This window comes from Catharus ustulatus, chromosome 5 (genome assembly GCF_009819885.2).
Source record: "Catharus ustulatus isolate bCatUst1 chromosome 5, bCatUst1.pri.v2, whole genome shotgun sequence".
Classification (NCBI taxonomy): Eukaryota; Metazoa; Chordata; class Aves; order Passeriformes; family Turdidae; genus Catharus; species Catharus ustulatus.
The window spans coordinates 25,929,900-25,945,533 of NC_046225.1; the positions used below are offsets into that span (position 1 = coordinate 25,929,900).

General features: G+C 44.4%; 1 protein-coding gene across 1 annotated transcript in view; it reads left to right on the forward strand.

Moving 5' to 3' along the window:
• Positions 1–15,213, forward strand: part of LOC116996429 (glutamyl aminopeptidase) — a 69,388-nt gene extending 54,175 nt beyond the window's left edge. Inside the window, exon 21 of the mRNA XM_033060033.1 lies at positions 15,066–15,213. Within this exon, the coding sequence (XP_032915924.1) occupies positions 15,066–15,213 (148 nt within the window). The remainder of the gene's footprint in view (positions 1–15,065) is intronic.
• The last annotated feature ends 421 nt before the right edge of the window (positions 15,214–15,634 follow it).

The window sequence follows — 15,634 nt, forward strand, 5'->3', positions numbered from 1 at the left end:
TAATTGAATGATAAGTAGTACATAGGAGACCATGTAATATCTAGAATTCCTTTAGCAGCTTAGCTCAACTGAGGCAACAGCAAATAGGCCGGATTCTGGAATGCTTGATTTCTATTGAAAATCCTGAGTGGCTTAAAACCCCAGCCTAACAAGTATGTATGTAAAGTGCACTAAAGTGTACATAATCCTTTAATATTTAATAAATCCATAATGTTTAGTTGTCCATTTCATAGGAAACTTCTTTGTGGACCAAGGCTCCTTTGTGCTTGCAGCAGGGTTAACAGGACCAAGTTAGCTCTTAACAAATTTATTATTTTATTAGTTTCCCATTAAAATGTGTTGCCAGATTAATGGAGATTGAGAGTCTTATTATTACAGGCGTTTTAGGAAAACTTCAGAGGGCTCTGTATTGCTATTATTTTTAAATGTTTGGTATTACATATAAAGCCAAACCTGTTATGTGCAAAAGAATAAATAGAGATGTTGCATCTTTTTTGCAATCCTCAAGCACAGATTTCTTCCTTTCCCACATTTGGTTGGAGGAAGGGGGATTAAGCTTCTGCATCCACCAGACTATACCTAGTTCGCATGAGCAGATTGCTGTACAAAATCCACAAAGGCATCCAGTAATCAATTCTTTGGAGAAAAGTGGGTTCATCTGTTTTTGCTACAAGGAAAAGTTGTTCTTTGCAAAAAACCCTTTGCCATGTGAATTAGCAGTACGCTGCTGTTAGTCTAAGTGGATTAAAAAGGGGTAAAGACTCCTGGCCCATGAAAACCTGCTCTATAGCTAGATTTTGTACAAGTGTGACTGTGTCACTTGTGTGAGAGACCTGGTGAGGGGGAAGCACAAGGGGGTGTCTTCTAACTTCATCTACAGCTCCTGGTATCAATGCACTTACAGTGGCAGGAAGGTGCTTGCAATTCATTCCTTTTCCTGGTGAAGAACAACAGCATCGATATGGGGTCTTTATGTTGTTATAATGGCAGTCACAATATGGGGCAGAGGGGAATGGCTGTGTTTATACTCTTATGCCTGAGTGGTGGAAGAGACACAACTCCTGTGTGCAGACACAGCCAAAATAATGCACTTCCCAAGGAAGACAACTGTGCCGTTCTGCAACTATAAAGCACTGGGCTTAAGAATTTTGCTTGTGAGCATATCAAGGAGCTTGGCATGCTGACTAGATAAATGTTTAAAAATAAGTCTAGTGGCCAAGCTGACAAGCTTGTGCCTTTTTGAATATATTAATCTGAAGAAGAAAATGGATTTATCTGGAAGTTTGTCTCAGTTTGACTGAGGCTCTCATCAGGGATGAAACACGTACTTACCATTTTTGTTACTCACCTGAATATTTTTGATATCTTGAAACAGGGAAGATAAAGAGAGTTGTATTCTATTAATCATCCTTCTCTTTGTTCTCAAGCTACCTCTGTTCCTTCTATCCCTCTTCCAATCATAACTCCCTTGCCAAATCTTTAGAAAAAAGGTAATCGCTGCTATATTCTTTCAGGAACTCTAGCACTTACTGGTACAACATGTAATTCTTGTGTCAAGTTTGTGTTTTTGTCATCTGACTGGGAGCCAGTAACAAAAAAAAATCTAATTCTGTTTTTTTACTTTTCTTCCTTTTCCTTTGTTCTTTTCTGTATTTTCCTGAGCTTAGAGGACAAATAAAATTTTCCCAGGCCAGACAAAGGAGGAAGAGTATTGTCTTCGTTTTATCATGGTGAAGTCAGCACAGAGAGGGTAAAGTCAAGAATTTTCCACAAAACTGGAATACCAGAGAGATTATATTGTGTTCTTCACGTACTCACCATTACATGGTACAAATTCCACTGGCATTATTCACAAGTAACATGTCTAGCAATTATTTTCACTGAATAAAATAGGGTTTGAAGAAGGATTTTGAAGTTACGTAGTTTGGTGTTACCTTAGGGTCAACACTTCTGATAGCCTCCTCTTCTGTATAGTATCTGAGGGGCATTGATTTACAAACATCCTCAAACTCCAGCTCCTCACAGCTCCCTTCTCTAGCCATCATAACAATGAGTTGTACAGTAAATTCATGAATACAAGCCGCACTGAGTATAAGCCACATCTCTGGGTGTTGGCAAATATTTCGTTTTTTGTCCATAAATAAGCCGCACCTGAGTATAAGCCGCTCTGTCGTTCGCAGCGAGGACCTGCGTGCAACAAAGTTGCCAAATAGTAACAGAACTGCGGCAGGGCGGGGTTTACTGGCTCGGCTTGGGCTGTGCAGGCTCGGCCCGCTAGGGGCTGCTGACGGGGCCAGACGGCCCAGCCCGGTGCTGCCGCTCGGCGGGGCCACTGGGGACCAGCCACCACTGCCACTGGGCTCGGTCACCACGGCCCAGTGCTGCCCTGTGGTTGCAGGCAGGGACGGAGCCCCCCGCCACCTCCTCGAACCGTGGCAGGGGCGGCCCGGGTCCCCCGCCGCCTCCCAGAGCCGCGGCAGTGGTGGCCCGGGTCCCCCGCCGCCTCCCAGAGCCGCGGCAGTGGTGGCCCGGGTCCCCCACCGCCTCCCAGAGCCGCGGCAGGGGTGGCCCGGGTCCCCCCCTCCTCCCCGGGCCGCGGCAGTGACAGCCCGGGTCCACCCCCTCCTCCCCGAGCCGCGGCAATGGCGGCGCGGGACCCCCCCCGTCTCTTCCCCGGGCTGCGGCAGAGGAGGGAAGGAAAGAGCTCTCCCTCCTCTCTCCCCGCCCCCCGTGCTGCCTGCAGGCAGCCAGGCTCCACCCGCGATGCAACAGAGTAGCACTTTGTAACAATCGCAAAATGCCGACTTTGCAGCAGCTCGGCTCGGCACTCTGGCTGGCACTTCTGAGGTTGTAAATGTCAGAAAATTATTCACATATTAGCCACTCCTGATTATTAGCCGCATTTCCGGTTTAGGAGCAAAATCTTAGTCAAATTGTTGCGGCTTGTATTCGTGAAATTACTGTAATCTCCATGCATAGGTATAACACTGTTCATGTGCAGAGATATAAGCTACTAACAGCCAGTGCTGACTCCTGACAGAGCCACTGTGTGCCTCAGATCTCCATTCAAGGACCTATTGCAGCTCCAGGCCAGGCATGGGGCGTATTGCACAGCAAGGTCCTCATGTGACATGGGCTAGGGACATCCCTGGGACATGTATGTGCACAGTATGAGTCTAGAGAGTTGTTCAGTCCTAAAACATGTGTGCACCTTCCTCAAGCTGAAGACTGCACACCAGTACTGCTCTTTGGCCCGCTGTTCCCACCCATGAGTAAACATTCAGCTTGAGCCTTCTCAGAAAAAAATATTTTCTTCTCCTGGCATAAGTAGAAAAAGACAGAGGTGGCCTTCTTCCAGAGGGAAGAGAGAATGGGGTGGGCTGGAACTAGGTTCCTGGGTGCAGAATCTTAGGCATGGAATGATTTCATTCCCAGACCAACTGATAATGACAGTCCTACTTCCTCTCCAACCACAGTTGCTGCCACCTCAGCCCTGAGCCTTTCCTGGGTGGAAACAGCTGCCTGGTTTTGCATGTCTGCGGCAGAGGTGATACAGGCAACAGGGTCCACTCAGGCTGAGCTCTTCCCCCAGCACCTTCTTCACCATGGTGATGGAAAATCTCCTCTAACCAAAATCGCTGTTATGCTTATCCATGCTGATTGCCCACTGCTCACACTTACAAACTGCAGAGTGGATATGACCCATCACAATAGTTCCTCCTAATGCTGCAGTGTCTGTGCTGTCTGGAGCTGTCATGGTCTCAGGCTGTAAGTGTTCTGATTTGAACATTGTTTAGTTCCCCATCATCTCTACAGAGAAAGTGCTCAGTCCTTCCTAAATTTCAGCCTGGCCTGGATAAATTAATTCTTTTGACAAGTTCTGCTTTAAAAAGTGATGATTCCAGCTGTCACTTGACCACAAACTCTCTTTAAGATCTTCCAAGCTGGCCAAGGAAAAGCCTGCCCATCCCAGTGGAGCCTGGGCTGGATAGCTGGGTTTCAGAAGGACAGCCTGCGGGTCTGTTTGACAGATGCCTAGGTGGTTCCAAGGAGTGAAGCAAGCAGCAGCCCTGTCTCGCCATCAATGCAGGGAGCCAGCTGGGGCATACTGCAGCAGCTTGGCTTTGTAACACATTGGTGCATGTTTCCTGCAACTGCCACAGTTTGATGCAAGCTGCGCACATGTAAGCTTGACATAATTTAGCTACCCAACTCTACGAAGTCTTTCTAGACTACATCCAAACTAGAATTTCAGAAATTTGGCTGATAATATTTAGGAAAGGGCATGTTCCTCACACCGGCATAACCTTTTCAGCAAATTAACATCCCTGCTCCTAAGCGTATACAAGCCATTGCTTTGCAGCAGGATGAGAGTTTTTCTCCCTTTGGAAAATGAGCCAAAAGATAGATTACAGTAATTTCATGATTATAAGCTGCACCATTTTGATAAAATTTTGATCCCACCCCGGAAAAGCGGCTTACACTCAGGAGCGGCTAATATGTGAAAAAAATTCTGAAGTTTCCAACCCCAGAAGTGCAGCTAAGGTGCCAAGCCAAGCACCTGCCAGTAAAACCTGGGATTGCGCTATTGCTACAAATTGGTTACTCTGTTGCACAGTGGGTAGAGGCGGGCTCTGTGCCAGCAGCGTGGGAAGGGGAGGCAGGGGGCTCCCTCCTTCAGGCAGCGCAACGTGGGGGAGAGGTGGGGGGCTGCTATCCCCACAGCTCAGGAGGGAGGCGGGGCCTCCCTTCTTCTGGCCCCACGGCCTGGGGGGAGGTGGGGGGGTGCTGCGTGCCCGCCTTCCACTGGCACCACGGGAGCAGGGGGCTCCATGCCTGCCTCTCACCAGCGCCACAGGAGCAGGAGCGGGCGGGGGGGCTCCATGCCCACCTACCGCCTCGGCACAGCGCTGGGCCGGGGCGAGCAAGCCTGGCAGCAGTGGCAACTGGCCCCGAGTGACCCCGCTGAGCGGCAACACTGAGCTGGGCCACCTGGCCCCATTAGCAGCCCCGAGCGGGCTGAGCCTGCACAGCCCAAGCCAAGCCAGTAAACTCCGTGATCCCGTGATTCTGTTACTATTTGGCAACTTTGTTGCACGCAGGTCCTCGCTGCGAACGACAGAGTGGCTTATAATCAGGTGCGGCTTATGTATGGACAAAGAGCTAAAGGTTACCGACACCCGGAGATGCAGCTTATAATCAGTGCGGCTTGTAATCGTGAAATAACTGTAATTTCATTATCCCTGGAAACACTAGATGAGCCAGTGCATTGAATCTTTAACCAAAAGCTACATAAATCAGCAACCAAGGATAGGCAACCATCATGGATGTTTATCATATGTGGGAAAGTATGGAAAAATTTTAAGTGCCTAAAATAGTCATTTACATGAGGCAACTTTACATTCTAATGGACGCAATGTAGTGTCGTATTTCCCAATAACAGCAATTACTAATACAGGCATCTGTGTCACACCTTTTGCTAAAGCACTTCTTCTTCAAGGAATATATTTCACAAATAGTGTGTTAAAAATTATCACACTTTTCTTAATGCATTAGCAGTGAATTTAAATATGCTTCATAGTGGGATCTCCCCCCAGCTGCTAAGATCCCATTATCCAAAGAACCTCCTGTATGGTGTCTTCCTCTTTCCTACACAGGCAAATTAAGCTGTCCCTATCCTATTCCCATCTTTCCCTTGCAATGGTTGCAAGAAACCAACTGAGCTGCAGGCAAAAAAATCAGTGTTTGCTCTGGAGGCTTGAAGGCATCTAAGAGAATAAAATCTGGTCTGGGTCTTCATGATGGACCAGCAACATCCTCCCCCTCAAGGGTCTTCAAAGCAGCTACAACCAGCAATATCCTAGGAATGTAGTTTTCATGCAGCACTTCTTTTTGGTGCAGTATATAGTCTACTGAACATGGTCCTGTTCATTGCTCATTGGGGAAAAAAACTTCTCCCAGACTCTTCACAAGCAGATCCCTGGAAGGGTCAAGGGTCTGGATCTATTCCAAAGGAAGTAGAATCTTTCTGTGAATGAGAAATCATTGTTGCCTTTTGTATATGCATTGAGGCGCATATGCATTGAGGGAACTTAAACAACCTACCCAGGGTTACAAAGCAGCAAAGTGGTAGAACAGAAACAGACGTGTGGCATCCTGACTCCTATTTGTCTTTAGTTTCTATTCTCTCTTTCATTGATGTTTTCAAATCTTTAGTTAACATTGCTGTAATGCATTTAGAAATTAATACAAATAAGTATTTTTTTCCAGTGGGCAATAAAGATGAGTTGATTTTGCACAGTTGTAAAATTCTGTTATGTATAAAGGATTCTTTATTTTATAATAGCTGTTAGAATGTTTGTTTGTGGGATTTTCTTGGGCTGGAAACTTCAGATGGAGCATTGCTTTGAGCTAATCATTTAGCAGAGGACAAAGATACCTTAGATTGCTGACTCGTCCTATAGTTAATGGTTCTCTCAGGCTTTTCTCTGTCAAATGTGGCAACTATGACATCAAATGTTATCTCTGTAAACACATGCCAACTCAAAATAGCACATGAGGAGGGGAGAAGGACAAAGAGTTCCTTATCCTATATTTTAGCCAAGATTGTGGTCACCAGCATGTTCCTCTCAGCACAGAAAAAAAAATAGATTTCAGTTCACCTACCCAGAAAAAAATTTACTTCAGTTCACCTACACTTCACAAAATTTAATTTTCAGAAACAAATGACTGGTATAACAAACCATTTAACTTTCAAATTAGCCACATTAGGAGATCATGCTCTAAGTGGATGAAGTATGGAATTCTTAATTCTGGGATATCAAAATTTGAGTTATATCACCTGCAGAGGGGCACTGTAGTCATGAGGATAGCTACAGCTATTAGAGACCTTTTTCTAAAGATTTCCCAAGGCAGTAGATTGACACTTCAGACAACCAGACTGTTTTGTTAATCTGCCACTGATCTTCCATGTGACCTTGAGCAAGTCTTTTCACTTTCCTCTAGCTCTGTTTCTCCTCCTACAATTTGCCTTATCTATTTAAATGGCAGCCTTTCTGAGCAGGGAATTTCTCACCTTGTGCTAGCTAGAAGTGCTTAGCTGAATGTGAGCCCGTCTTCCTTGGGATTATTTTATTGCAAAGCCAGCAAGTAACTACCAATTAAAAGCACTGGTATAAAATACTAATAAGCTATTTTTCCAGAGGGGATGTTAGTACATTCAGAGAAATAGTGATCCTTCCTTCTCCTCTACTTTGCTTCTGCTGCTCTTCATATTTAGAAGTTGAAGCAACTAATGCTGCTACTTTGCAGTCAAAGATTTTGGAGGCAAGCTTCAAAACCATGAAGATGTGGGGTGTAGCAGTGTGCAGCAGAGCTGGCCAAGCTGTGGCTGCTGAGCTGCACGTGGCTTAGGAACAGGTCAAATACACTCTCATGCTGGGTTTTATCAAGGAGGATGAGAGGTGCTCCTAACCCTGGCTGTGAGTGAAAGTGAGCTTGCAGAGCTACCAAGGCTCTGGCTGCAGTGCTGGACCTAAGCCGCCTGTGCTGACAGCCCTGAGTCGGCAGTGTGTATTGTCCCAAGGTACCTCCAGTGATGGGCTGCTCCAGGGCTCACAGGTAACACAGCCATGCTGAGCCACACAGACCAAGGTCTGCAAAGGTCTGTCCCTTTAACCTGCACACACAGTGTGGAGCAGCAGAGGAAAAATAACCGAGGTGGTTCATCTAGACCTCTGTGCCTGAGGAGGTAATTTAGAGGCAGTTGAATGACATAACTGCTCAGCAGCAAAAAGCCACAGCCTACAGTAGTTTTTCCAATGTGGCTAATTGTCACTAGCACTGTCTCATAATGAAACACACCATCAATAAGAACAGATACAGAGTGCAGTGGCCTGCTTCAGTGTCTTGGGCTATGGTGCACCTCTCTAGAATTTGTAAGCAAGAACCTCGCGTATCTTAATTTACATGTGTGACACCTGTTCCTGAACTTTGAAAAATGTATAAAATAAAAACCACCCTAAATGGACTTTTCTTCATTTTTCATGGCTTATTATCCCTAGACATCTCAAAGCAAGCAATCTGTACAGTCTGTGGAGTCACATCCCACTAGACTTTTGGCTAGACAATAACATTAAGAATCAATGACATTAAGCCCTATTTGGAGTAGAGAGGTTTTCTGAGGCTGAACCATAAATTTTGGAGGGAAGGTATTTTTTGGTGGTGGTATAATATATGCTATAGCCTGTGTTGACTTTAGCAAAGCAGTTAGTTTTCCTAACTATGAGTTGTTTGTAAATTTGTCCAGAAATATGTAATATATTTTACAAGCTATGTGCAAGTTGTTAGCTTGCAGCACATCCACAATAGAGAAGTTTCCTTGTCATTCTTCCCATAAATTAGACAAATGCTCAGACTATCTAAGGCAGCAGTTCACTGCAGAGAACAGGATTTTTTAACACAAGTCTGAGGAGAAATGTGCCTGCCTAATTCATCTGCACAATTTGGGAAGCTGAGGCTTTCTCCCAAAAGGCTTGTATGGCACATGCTCATCATACTCACAGCATCCTTTTCCCATCCAAGTAGACACTTTCCTCCTTCATCTTAGGCTGGGGAGAGTAAGCATAGGGGAGTGAAGCCTGTGCCTTTCTCTTGCACACACATGGCAAATCCTAGAGTTTTCTGCCTGGAATCCCCTGAGACAGTAAACAGCTGGATTTGTTTCCCAGTCAGGAGGCAGCTCTCAGAGGAACATCTGGCTCTAGTCTCTATCTTGTCTGCTGTTCCTTCACACATCTATTACCTTAAAAAGAGCTTACTGGGGTGAGCAGGAGGGAAAACTGGCTCCAGGTCCTTTTGGCTACTTAAAGGACCACCCTATTGCACTGTCAAATAAAAGTTATATATTTCCTATAAAAAAATATAACACTTAAATAAGAGAAACAATTAGGCATAGTTGCCTCTTGCAATGCAGTTCCAACATCTTTAGGATGACTCAGAAGTTTGTATGTGCTAGAATGTTGGCTGCTCCTTGCCTTCTTTTCAGTTTGATCTTCCAGGCTGTTAGAGAAGGGGCTCTGCACAGAAAGCAGTGAGTGAAACTTTTGGGTGTTTGAGGGAATTGTATAAATATTAAGCAGGGATGTCAGTCTGCCCAGACTTCCAGATTACATCCTTGTTTTGCAAATTGCCCCAAAAGAGGCTAGTGGCAATATTTTTAGAGGCTCATATTGCTTAGTGTGAATAACAGCAGTTGAATGTCTTCTCTGACAATTTCCAAATAAGCACAAGCCTAATTAGAAAGGAGAATAACAAAGACTACTGCTGTGGGGCAACAGATTTGAGGGGAAAAATTGTGATTTTGTGGTCAGTCAAATATGGAATGTGCTGATGGTTCCACAAGATTTTCTAATGGAAAAATCATAAGCTGCAAATAGTTAAATCAGAGTCTCTGTTTCTCAACAAACATCTTAAATTACACATTAAAAATCTCTTAAACACTTTAGCTTAAGGTTTTTTGTCTAGCTCTAGATCCTTTGCCTTTTGGGAATTTTACAGCAGACCACCCATTAGGAAAATGAAAAGATGGCATCTCTACCACTGTGGCACTTTTTCTAGAGATGAGCCCCTAAAATGCTTTGTGCTTTTCCTTGGGAAGACCAAATTAAAAGGTTTGACTAGGTTAATTTAATTTGACAAAGCAGAGAGATATACATCACTCATGGCATAGTACCTAAATTATTAGGTACTCTATTTACATGTACTTGGACTAAATGTCCTGCTTCACCCCACTACTTATGTATAATGTAATCAACTCACACTTGTCTACAATTTCACAGAGAGACATGCTGTGTGCTGTAGATGCCTTGTCTCAGATAATGAACTAGTTGTACCAATTATTATAAATCTGTCCCAGCCTATTACAGTCTTTCCTTAATTATATTGCAGTGAGGTGGCTGCTCCATTCTGAGTCAGTTTTTCCTGTAGTTATGCCTGTCTTTTCGATTGAAATCTTTTGTGGTTTCTTAGTGAAGGTAGCAAATTTCCAGTTTATAGGCAGACAAGCCACTTTGTCTCCAGACAATTTTATGAAGATTATGTTTTTCACCAAAAACACTAACAACAACAAAAATAAAAGTAAAAATAATTACCAAAAAAAAAAAAAGTGTACCCATTTCTAGATAGAAATTAGGGCATTAATTTGTTGTCCATATGCTGAAATGCTCTTCCTTACTAAGTTAACTGAGCATTTCACAAACATGAATGCACTTTTATCTTTACACCATATGGGAAACAATTGTTGCTCTAGTTAGGCAATTGCTGCTCAAGGGGCAGCTGAAAAAGAATGTCTGCATGGCATATGAACTACACGGGACCTTCCGGGTCCCCATCTCCTTTGGCACACACCAAGGACCTGATGAGAATACACTATAATTCCCTCTAAGCTTACTTGCATGTCTGTTTTCCTTCCTGTAGTTGAATCCATAAACTTATTCAATATGCTTAAAGCATTACACCGGTCTAGATGACCAGGATACACACTTCGATCTGAGGGTCTTGAAGCATCCCAGATCCTTCAGTTTAAACACCGTTTTGGTCACTTGGCCTTGTTCATGTCCTTGAAGCATGAACTAGTGCTTTTGTCCTGCATTTCACTGAGTTCAGCCTATGTACAACCTATTTGCAACCTAGTTAGCTAGGCTCAGCTTCAGAACCTGCCAAATTTTAGGATGCACCAGTAACTCCGCAGACATGGGCTGTCTGTGTAGAAGGTTACAACAGGCAGGATGTGTCTGTCTGACCCTCTTTGCTAAAGTCAAAACATAGGGTCATTCTGCACTCCCCTGGTATCTAGCAATTGTCTCACCCTCTTGGTGCTGGGGGCTCAAACCTAACTCAGCCACCAGCTCCCTTGGGGTTTTATTGTTTGCTCACAGAGGGAGTTGGTAAAAAGAGTTCTCTTCTAGAAGAAGGAGACATCCCATCCATAAACACTTCACAGGGGAATATGGGAGAGTGTGAAGCGGCTGAAAGAGGGGTTACTACTGTGCCTCCAGTCAACAGCAACTGTCACAGACTCTTGGCTACAGTCTAAAGCACCAAGAGCCCCTTGGGATACTTTGTGTCCAACACCAGATACTACACCAGATTGCATGGCAGTGGTTTAATCGCAGAGGCCACAGAGCCAGGGCTGCATATCTAACGTCGCACTTTAGAAGTTTGGCAGTGTGGGGCTATAGCATTATGTGCAGATGAGTGTCGGATACTGTTCTGGATTTCTTGCCAAGAATACAAGAACTGCTTTTTCTGATGTTATACTTTTCACACATTTGGCTGAAGTCCATATTTCTAGCCTCAGATCGTGTATCTCCTAATGGACAGTGGGAGTCATTTCTTTGTACTTCTGGGAGACCTCAGTGCACTGAGGACAAATCCTTGAACAGGTACCTTCTCAAACACCCTGCAACTGGAAAAAATGGCAAGACAGGACTGGGTATTATTTCTTGAGACCTGTTCTTGACTTTACTTTTTCCTTTGTAACAGCCTGACATTTCTAATCCTCTGGGGTAATCAGAATGGGCATTCTGCCCACAACACTCTAGGTGCTCTGCTGGTATATACATGTAAACTAAATTTTGCAGTGAAATTTGTCAGAGGCCATGAAGAATAACAAAGAATAAATTATTAATATCTTCATTACATTTATAGAATCAAGTTTACCAATTTAGCTGTACCATTTTCTCTCTGCAGGTCTATTTCAATTAGATTTCTTTTAAGAAAGTGAAAATGTGCAATTAAAATAAATCAGTAAAACAAAATTGCTTGGATTACATCACCAAAGAATTAGATTCAGAATTATCACTCTTGTAACATACCACCCCTGAGCTGATCTAGAGAGCATATGGATTTTTCCTAATGCACATTGGTTTCAGTGGCATTGTATTCAATTGAGGCTTCTTCTTGTGACAGTCACTGCACAGGACATCTTACGGGAACCAGAAATAAGTTCTGTTTTCTTCTTCTCAAGCTGTTTCATCTCTTCTTCTTATTCATTCTTTAGCTTCATTTCTGAAGAGAGAAGTAAGGGAACCACTCTGTGGCTTCTAACGTAACGCGTTTCTAATATGCATCTGCATGGTGTCTGTTCATGCCTGCAACCTCCAACAGGGTCAACAGGGTCTTCATAGCCTGGGCAGCAGAGTCTCTTCCTTCCCCCAAGCCTTCACAGAGTTCCTTTAGAGGGTTTTCTCCATTTTTAATTCATCTATTTCCCTAAACATGAGACATACCCTGGTTCCAAACAGCTGATTGATTTCTCTGGCCAGAGATCAAGTATTTTCTGGTTGAGAGTTTTTTTATTCTAAGTGTTGTAGAGTCTCCAGTTATTCTCCTTGCCCAACCATGCAAGATTAAATAAGCCTGTCCAAGACCATAGGAAGAACCTGTTCCCAGTCCTTCCTCTCCAGCCTTGGAGCCTTGCCCTGATTCAGCATGTTCTGTAGGCACATACACCATTCCTGCTGTTTTACATTATGAGTTGAGTCATTCTCATACTGTTCAAATGCCATGGGAAGCTGATGGGATTTATGCATATGCATACATGACCCCTTGGACTGACAAGTATGTCACACGTTCTGCTCCTTCCAGCACAACAAGGAAAATGCTACACTGACCAGTGTAGGCCTGTAGTATTTCCATGTAAACAATGCCTGCTTGGGTCCCCAAGCTGTGTTATTTATGTCCCCGGAACTGCCAGCTCTACCAGAGGGAATTTGAGTGGTCTCAAATAGCAGTGCCTGGCTATCACAAGAATTAAGTACTCCATTGTCCTGGAAAGAATTGTTAGAGCTGTGCTCCAATTGTTCAGAAGACAGAAAAATGCAACATGTACTGTGGCCTAGATAATTCAAAGGAAACACTGCCTAAGTTCCTGAGAACCTACAACTGTCATTTAATAAGCAATGAAACCACTCTTAGAGGTAATTAATATCCCTTTTTGTTGTGAAAAAGGAAACCAAAACCAAAATAAAACTGAACTACCTGACAGTAGGAGCCAATGCTTCTGCCCTGCATCAGGGATTGAAGTTTCAAACGGCATCTCAGGTGCATGGTCCAGGACTAAAAAAATTACCTCTGCTATGAAACATCCCTTCCCAAGTCTTTTACTTACGGAGCTATAGCTGTTGACATGTGAGAATGGCTGTCACCCTGATCGTGTCATGCCGACATTATTTGTCAGGGATATTGCTGGTCACCCACTGATTACAACCTAAAGTCTCTGACCTCCTGGCTCAACCAGCAGTTACAAGTACATCAAGTAGGACAAAGGTGTCCCTTTACATCCAAATAAACCATGAGAATAAAGCCCAACTGCCTGTTGGTGTTAACAAAACACATGGAGTATTTTTATCTCTGGAAAGCTATTTCCTATTTGTAATACTACTTGAAACCCCTTCCAAGTTTTTATTTTATGTTTCTTGCATTCATATATTTTATTTATCTTATTTTCATTTTCCAAACATGTTTATTAAAAAATGTTCTCAGGGTGATGGGCCTTGTGCTAGGAATTTCTGTTTTGGGAAAAGAATGCCAGAGTTGCAGTTTTTTGCCAGAAGGATGTGAAAGCTGAAGGAAATAACAATGACTGGGGCTAGAGATTTGTCACAGGGAGTTGGAACGTGAAAATTTACAGTCTGGCCATGAGACAGTCCAGGCCAAAGCCATGAATTTATAGGAAGTATTGCCAAAAGCTGGATACTATTATTTTATTCAAACTCTAGTTTGCTTTGCATGGAAAAAAAAAAAAAAAAAAAAAAAAAAAAAAAAAAAAAAGAGAAATGCCAGAGACTTTGGCTCGGCATATAGAAGAAAGAGGGCAGAAAAGCCACCTCCATCTCCACCACTCTTCCCATCCCAGCTGAGGAGTGGAAAGCACGCATTACTATCCCTGGAGAAATCATGGGAATTCAACCACCCCAAACCTCATAGGGAGAGTTTCTGCTTGCTTGGGAACTGCCCTTGCACTGAGTGCTACCAGCTCAGACTCTGATGACTTCAAAGGAGCAGCAAACAGGCTGGGACCTACTCACACTGACATGTTGTCCCCCAGCTTAGCAAGAAATTCCTTCATTCCATAGTTCTGCATCCACCAAAGCAGATGCAAGAGTTTGTGGTTTGGAAGGTTGAAAACTGCATTGGTACAGGCTTGTAGATTCCTGCTCATCTCCAGATAATACAGCCTTGAAAATGTCCATCACGGCTTTACATGAAGGAAAGGCTTTGTACTCCTTTATGCTTTTATTGTCCCAGTGACTTAAATTGTTGGTGGGGTTGGTTTTTTTAATTGAATGAAACAAAAGAGTTGTCTCCACTTTTATCTTAAAACTATGAAGTCTGAATCGGCTGGAAAATTACTTGTGAGACCTCTGGATCTCTTACTTGCACAGAAGTAGCCACTTATATTTATTGCTTTACATATGGCCATAATCCAGCAAATCACTCAAGCATGTGGATAACTTTCAGCATGAAGGTAGTCCCCCATGAGACAGCAGGACTACCACCACACTAAATATACAAATCAAGTGATGACCTCAGCTCCACCCTCGTGTTTTCCTGAGTGCTGTCACTTCTACACATTGTTGGGTGCATACCCAACAGGCCAGGGCGCTTGTTCCTCAGGTTCCTTTCCAATTTCATAAATCTCAGTTGCAGATTTGAAATGTGGGCTGCATTGGTGGCTTCACGCCTATTGATCCTTGCCCACATCTGCCCACCGAGGCTATGCGTTCCAATCAGATTAGATATTCTTCCTCTTTTCCCTTTAATCCCGAGAAAAATACATAATGAATTTGCAGGGGGGAGCGTTGTTGAGTTTTATAGAGTCTTGCTGCAATGTATGAGTAGCTCTTCTTATCACAGGCACAGACACAGACCCCTCGAAGGGCGGGAGCAGCAGGGACAGCTGCGAGCTGCCCTACCTAGGCTGATCCCGGGGAGTGGGGGCTCCTGCTGCCCTGGAGGGTTAAGGACCCGGCCTGTTCCATTTCTTTTTCTCCTCGCCATAGTTTGGAGGGAGTGAAAGGGCCCCAGCGTCCCGATGACTGCGACCCTCGGTGGTCCCCTGTGGGGATTCGCTCTCCTCACGGGGAGGTGAGGCTGCAGTCTCAGGGCATGAGGACCCAGGGCTGGGACCGCAGACAGGCAGCGATTTAGGGGGAGAGAAAAGAGGGGAGAGGAGGGAATGGCAAATACTGCATCGCAAAGGCAAGACGTGAAGCCGAGAGCACTAAGTGCATACCAGGATTTATAGGTAGGCTTTACAGGACGTTTTACTACAACCTGGGAGATGATTCATTTTTATACATAGCCTGTTGCACGGCAGGGCCGCTCCAACCCATTAATGTTCAACGAGGACCGGGCTTAGCCGTGGGCGCAAGCCCGCGGCTGGGGAAGGGGCTGCGGCCGTCGGCCTCTCTCCGCGCCCGGCCCCGCCACGGCCCCTCAGCCCTGGATCTGCGAGGAGAAACCTCAGAAAAAGGTCAGAGCTTCAGAAAAAGGAGAGACTGAAAGGTGATCACGCCCTGCCGTTGCCATCAGGCGTGCGTTTCACCGTCGCGGTCTGTGCACGGCCAGT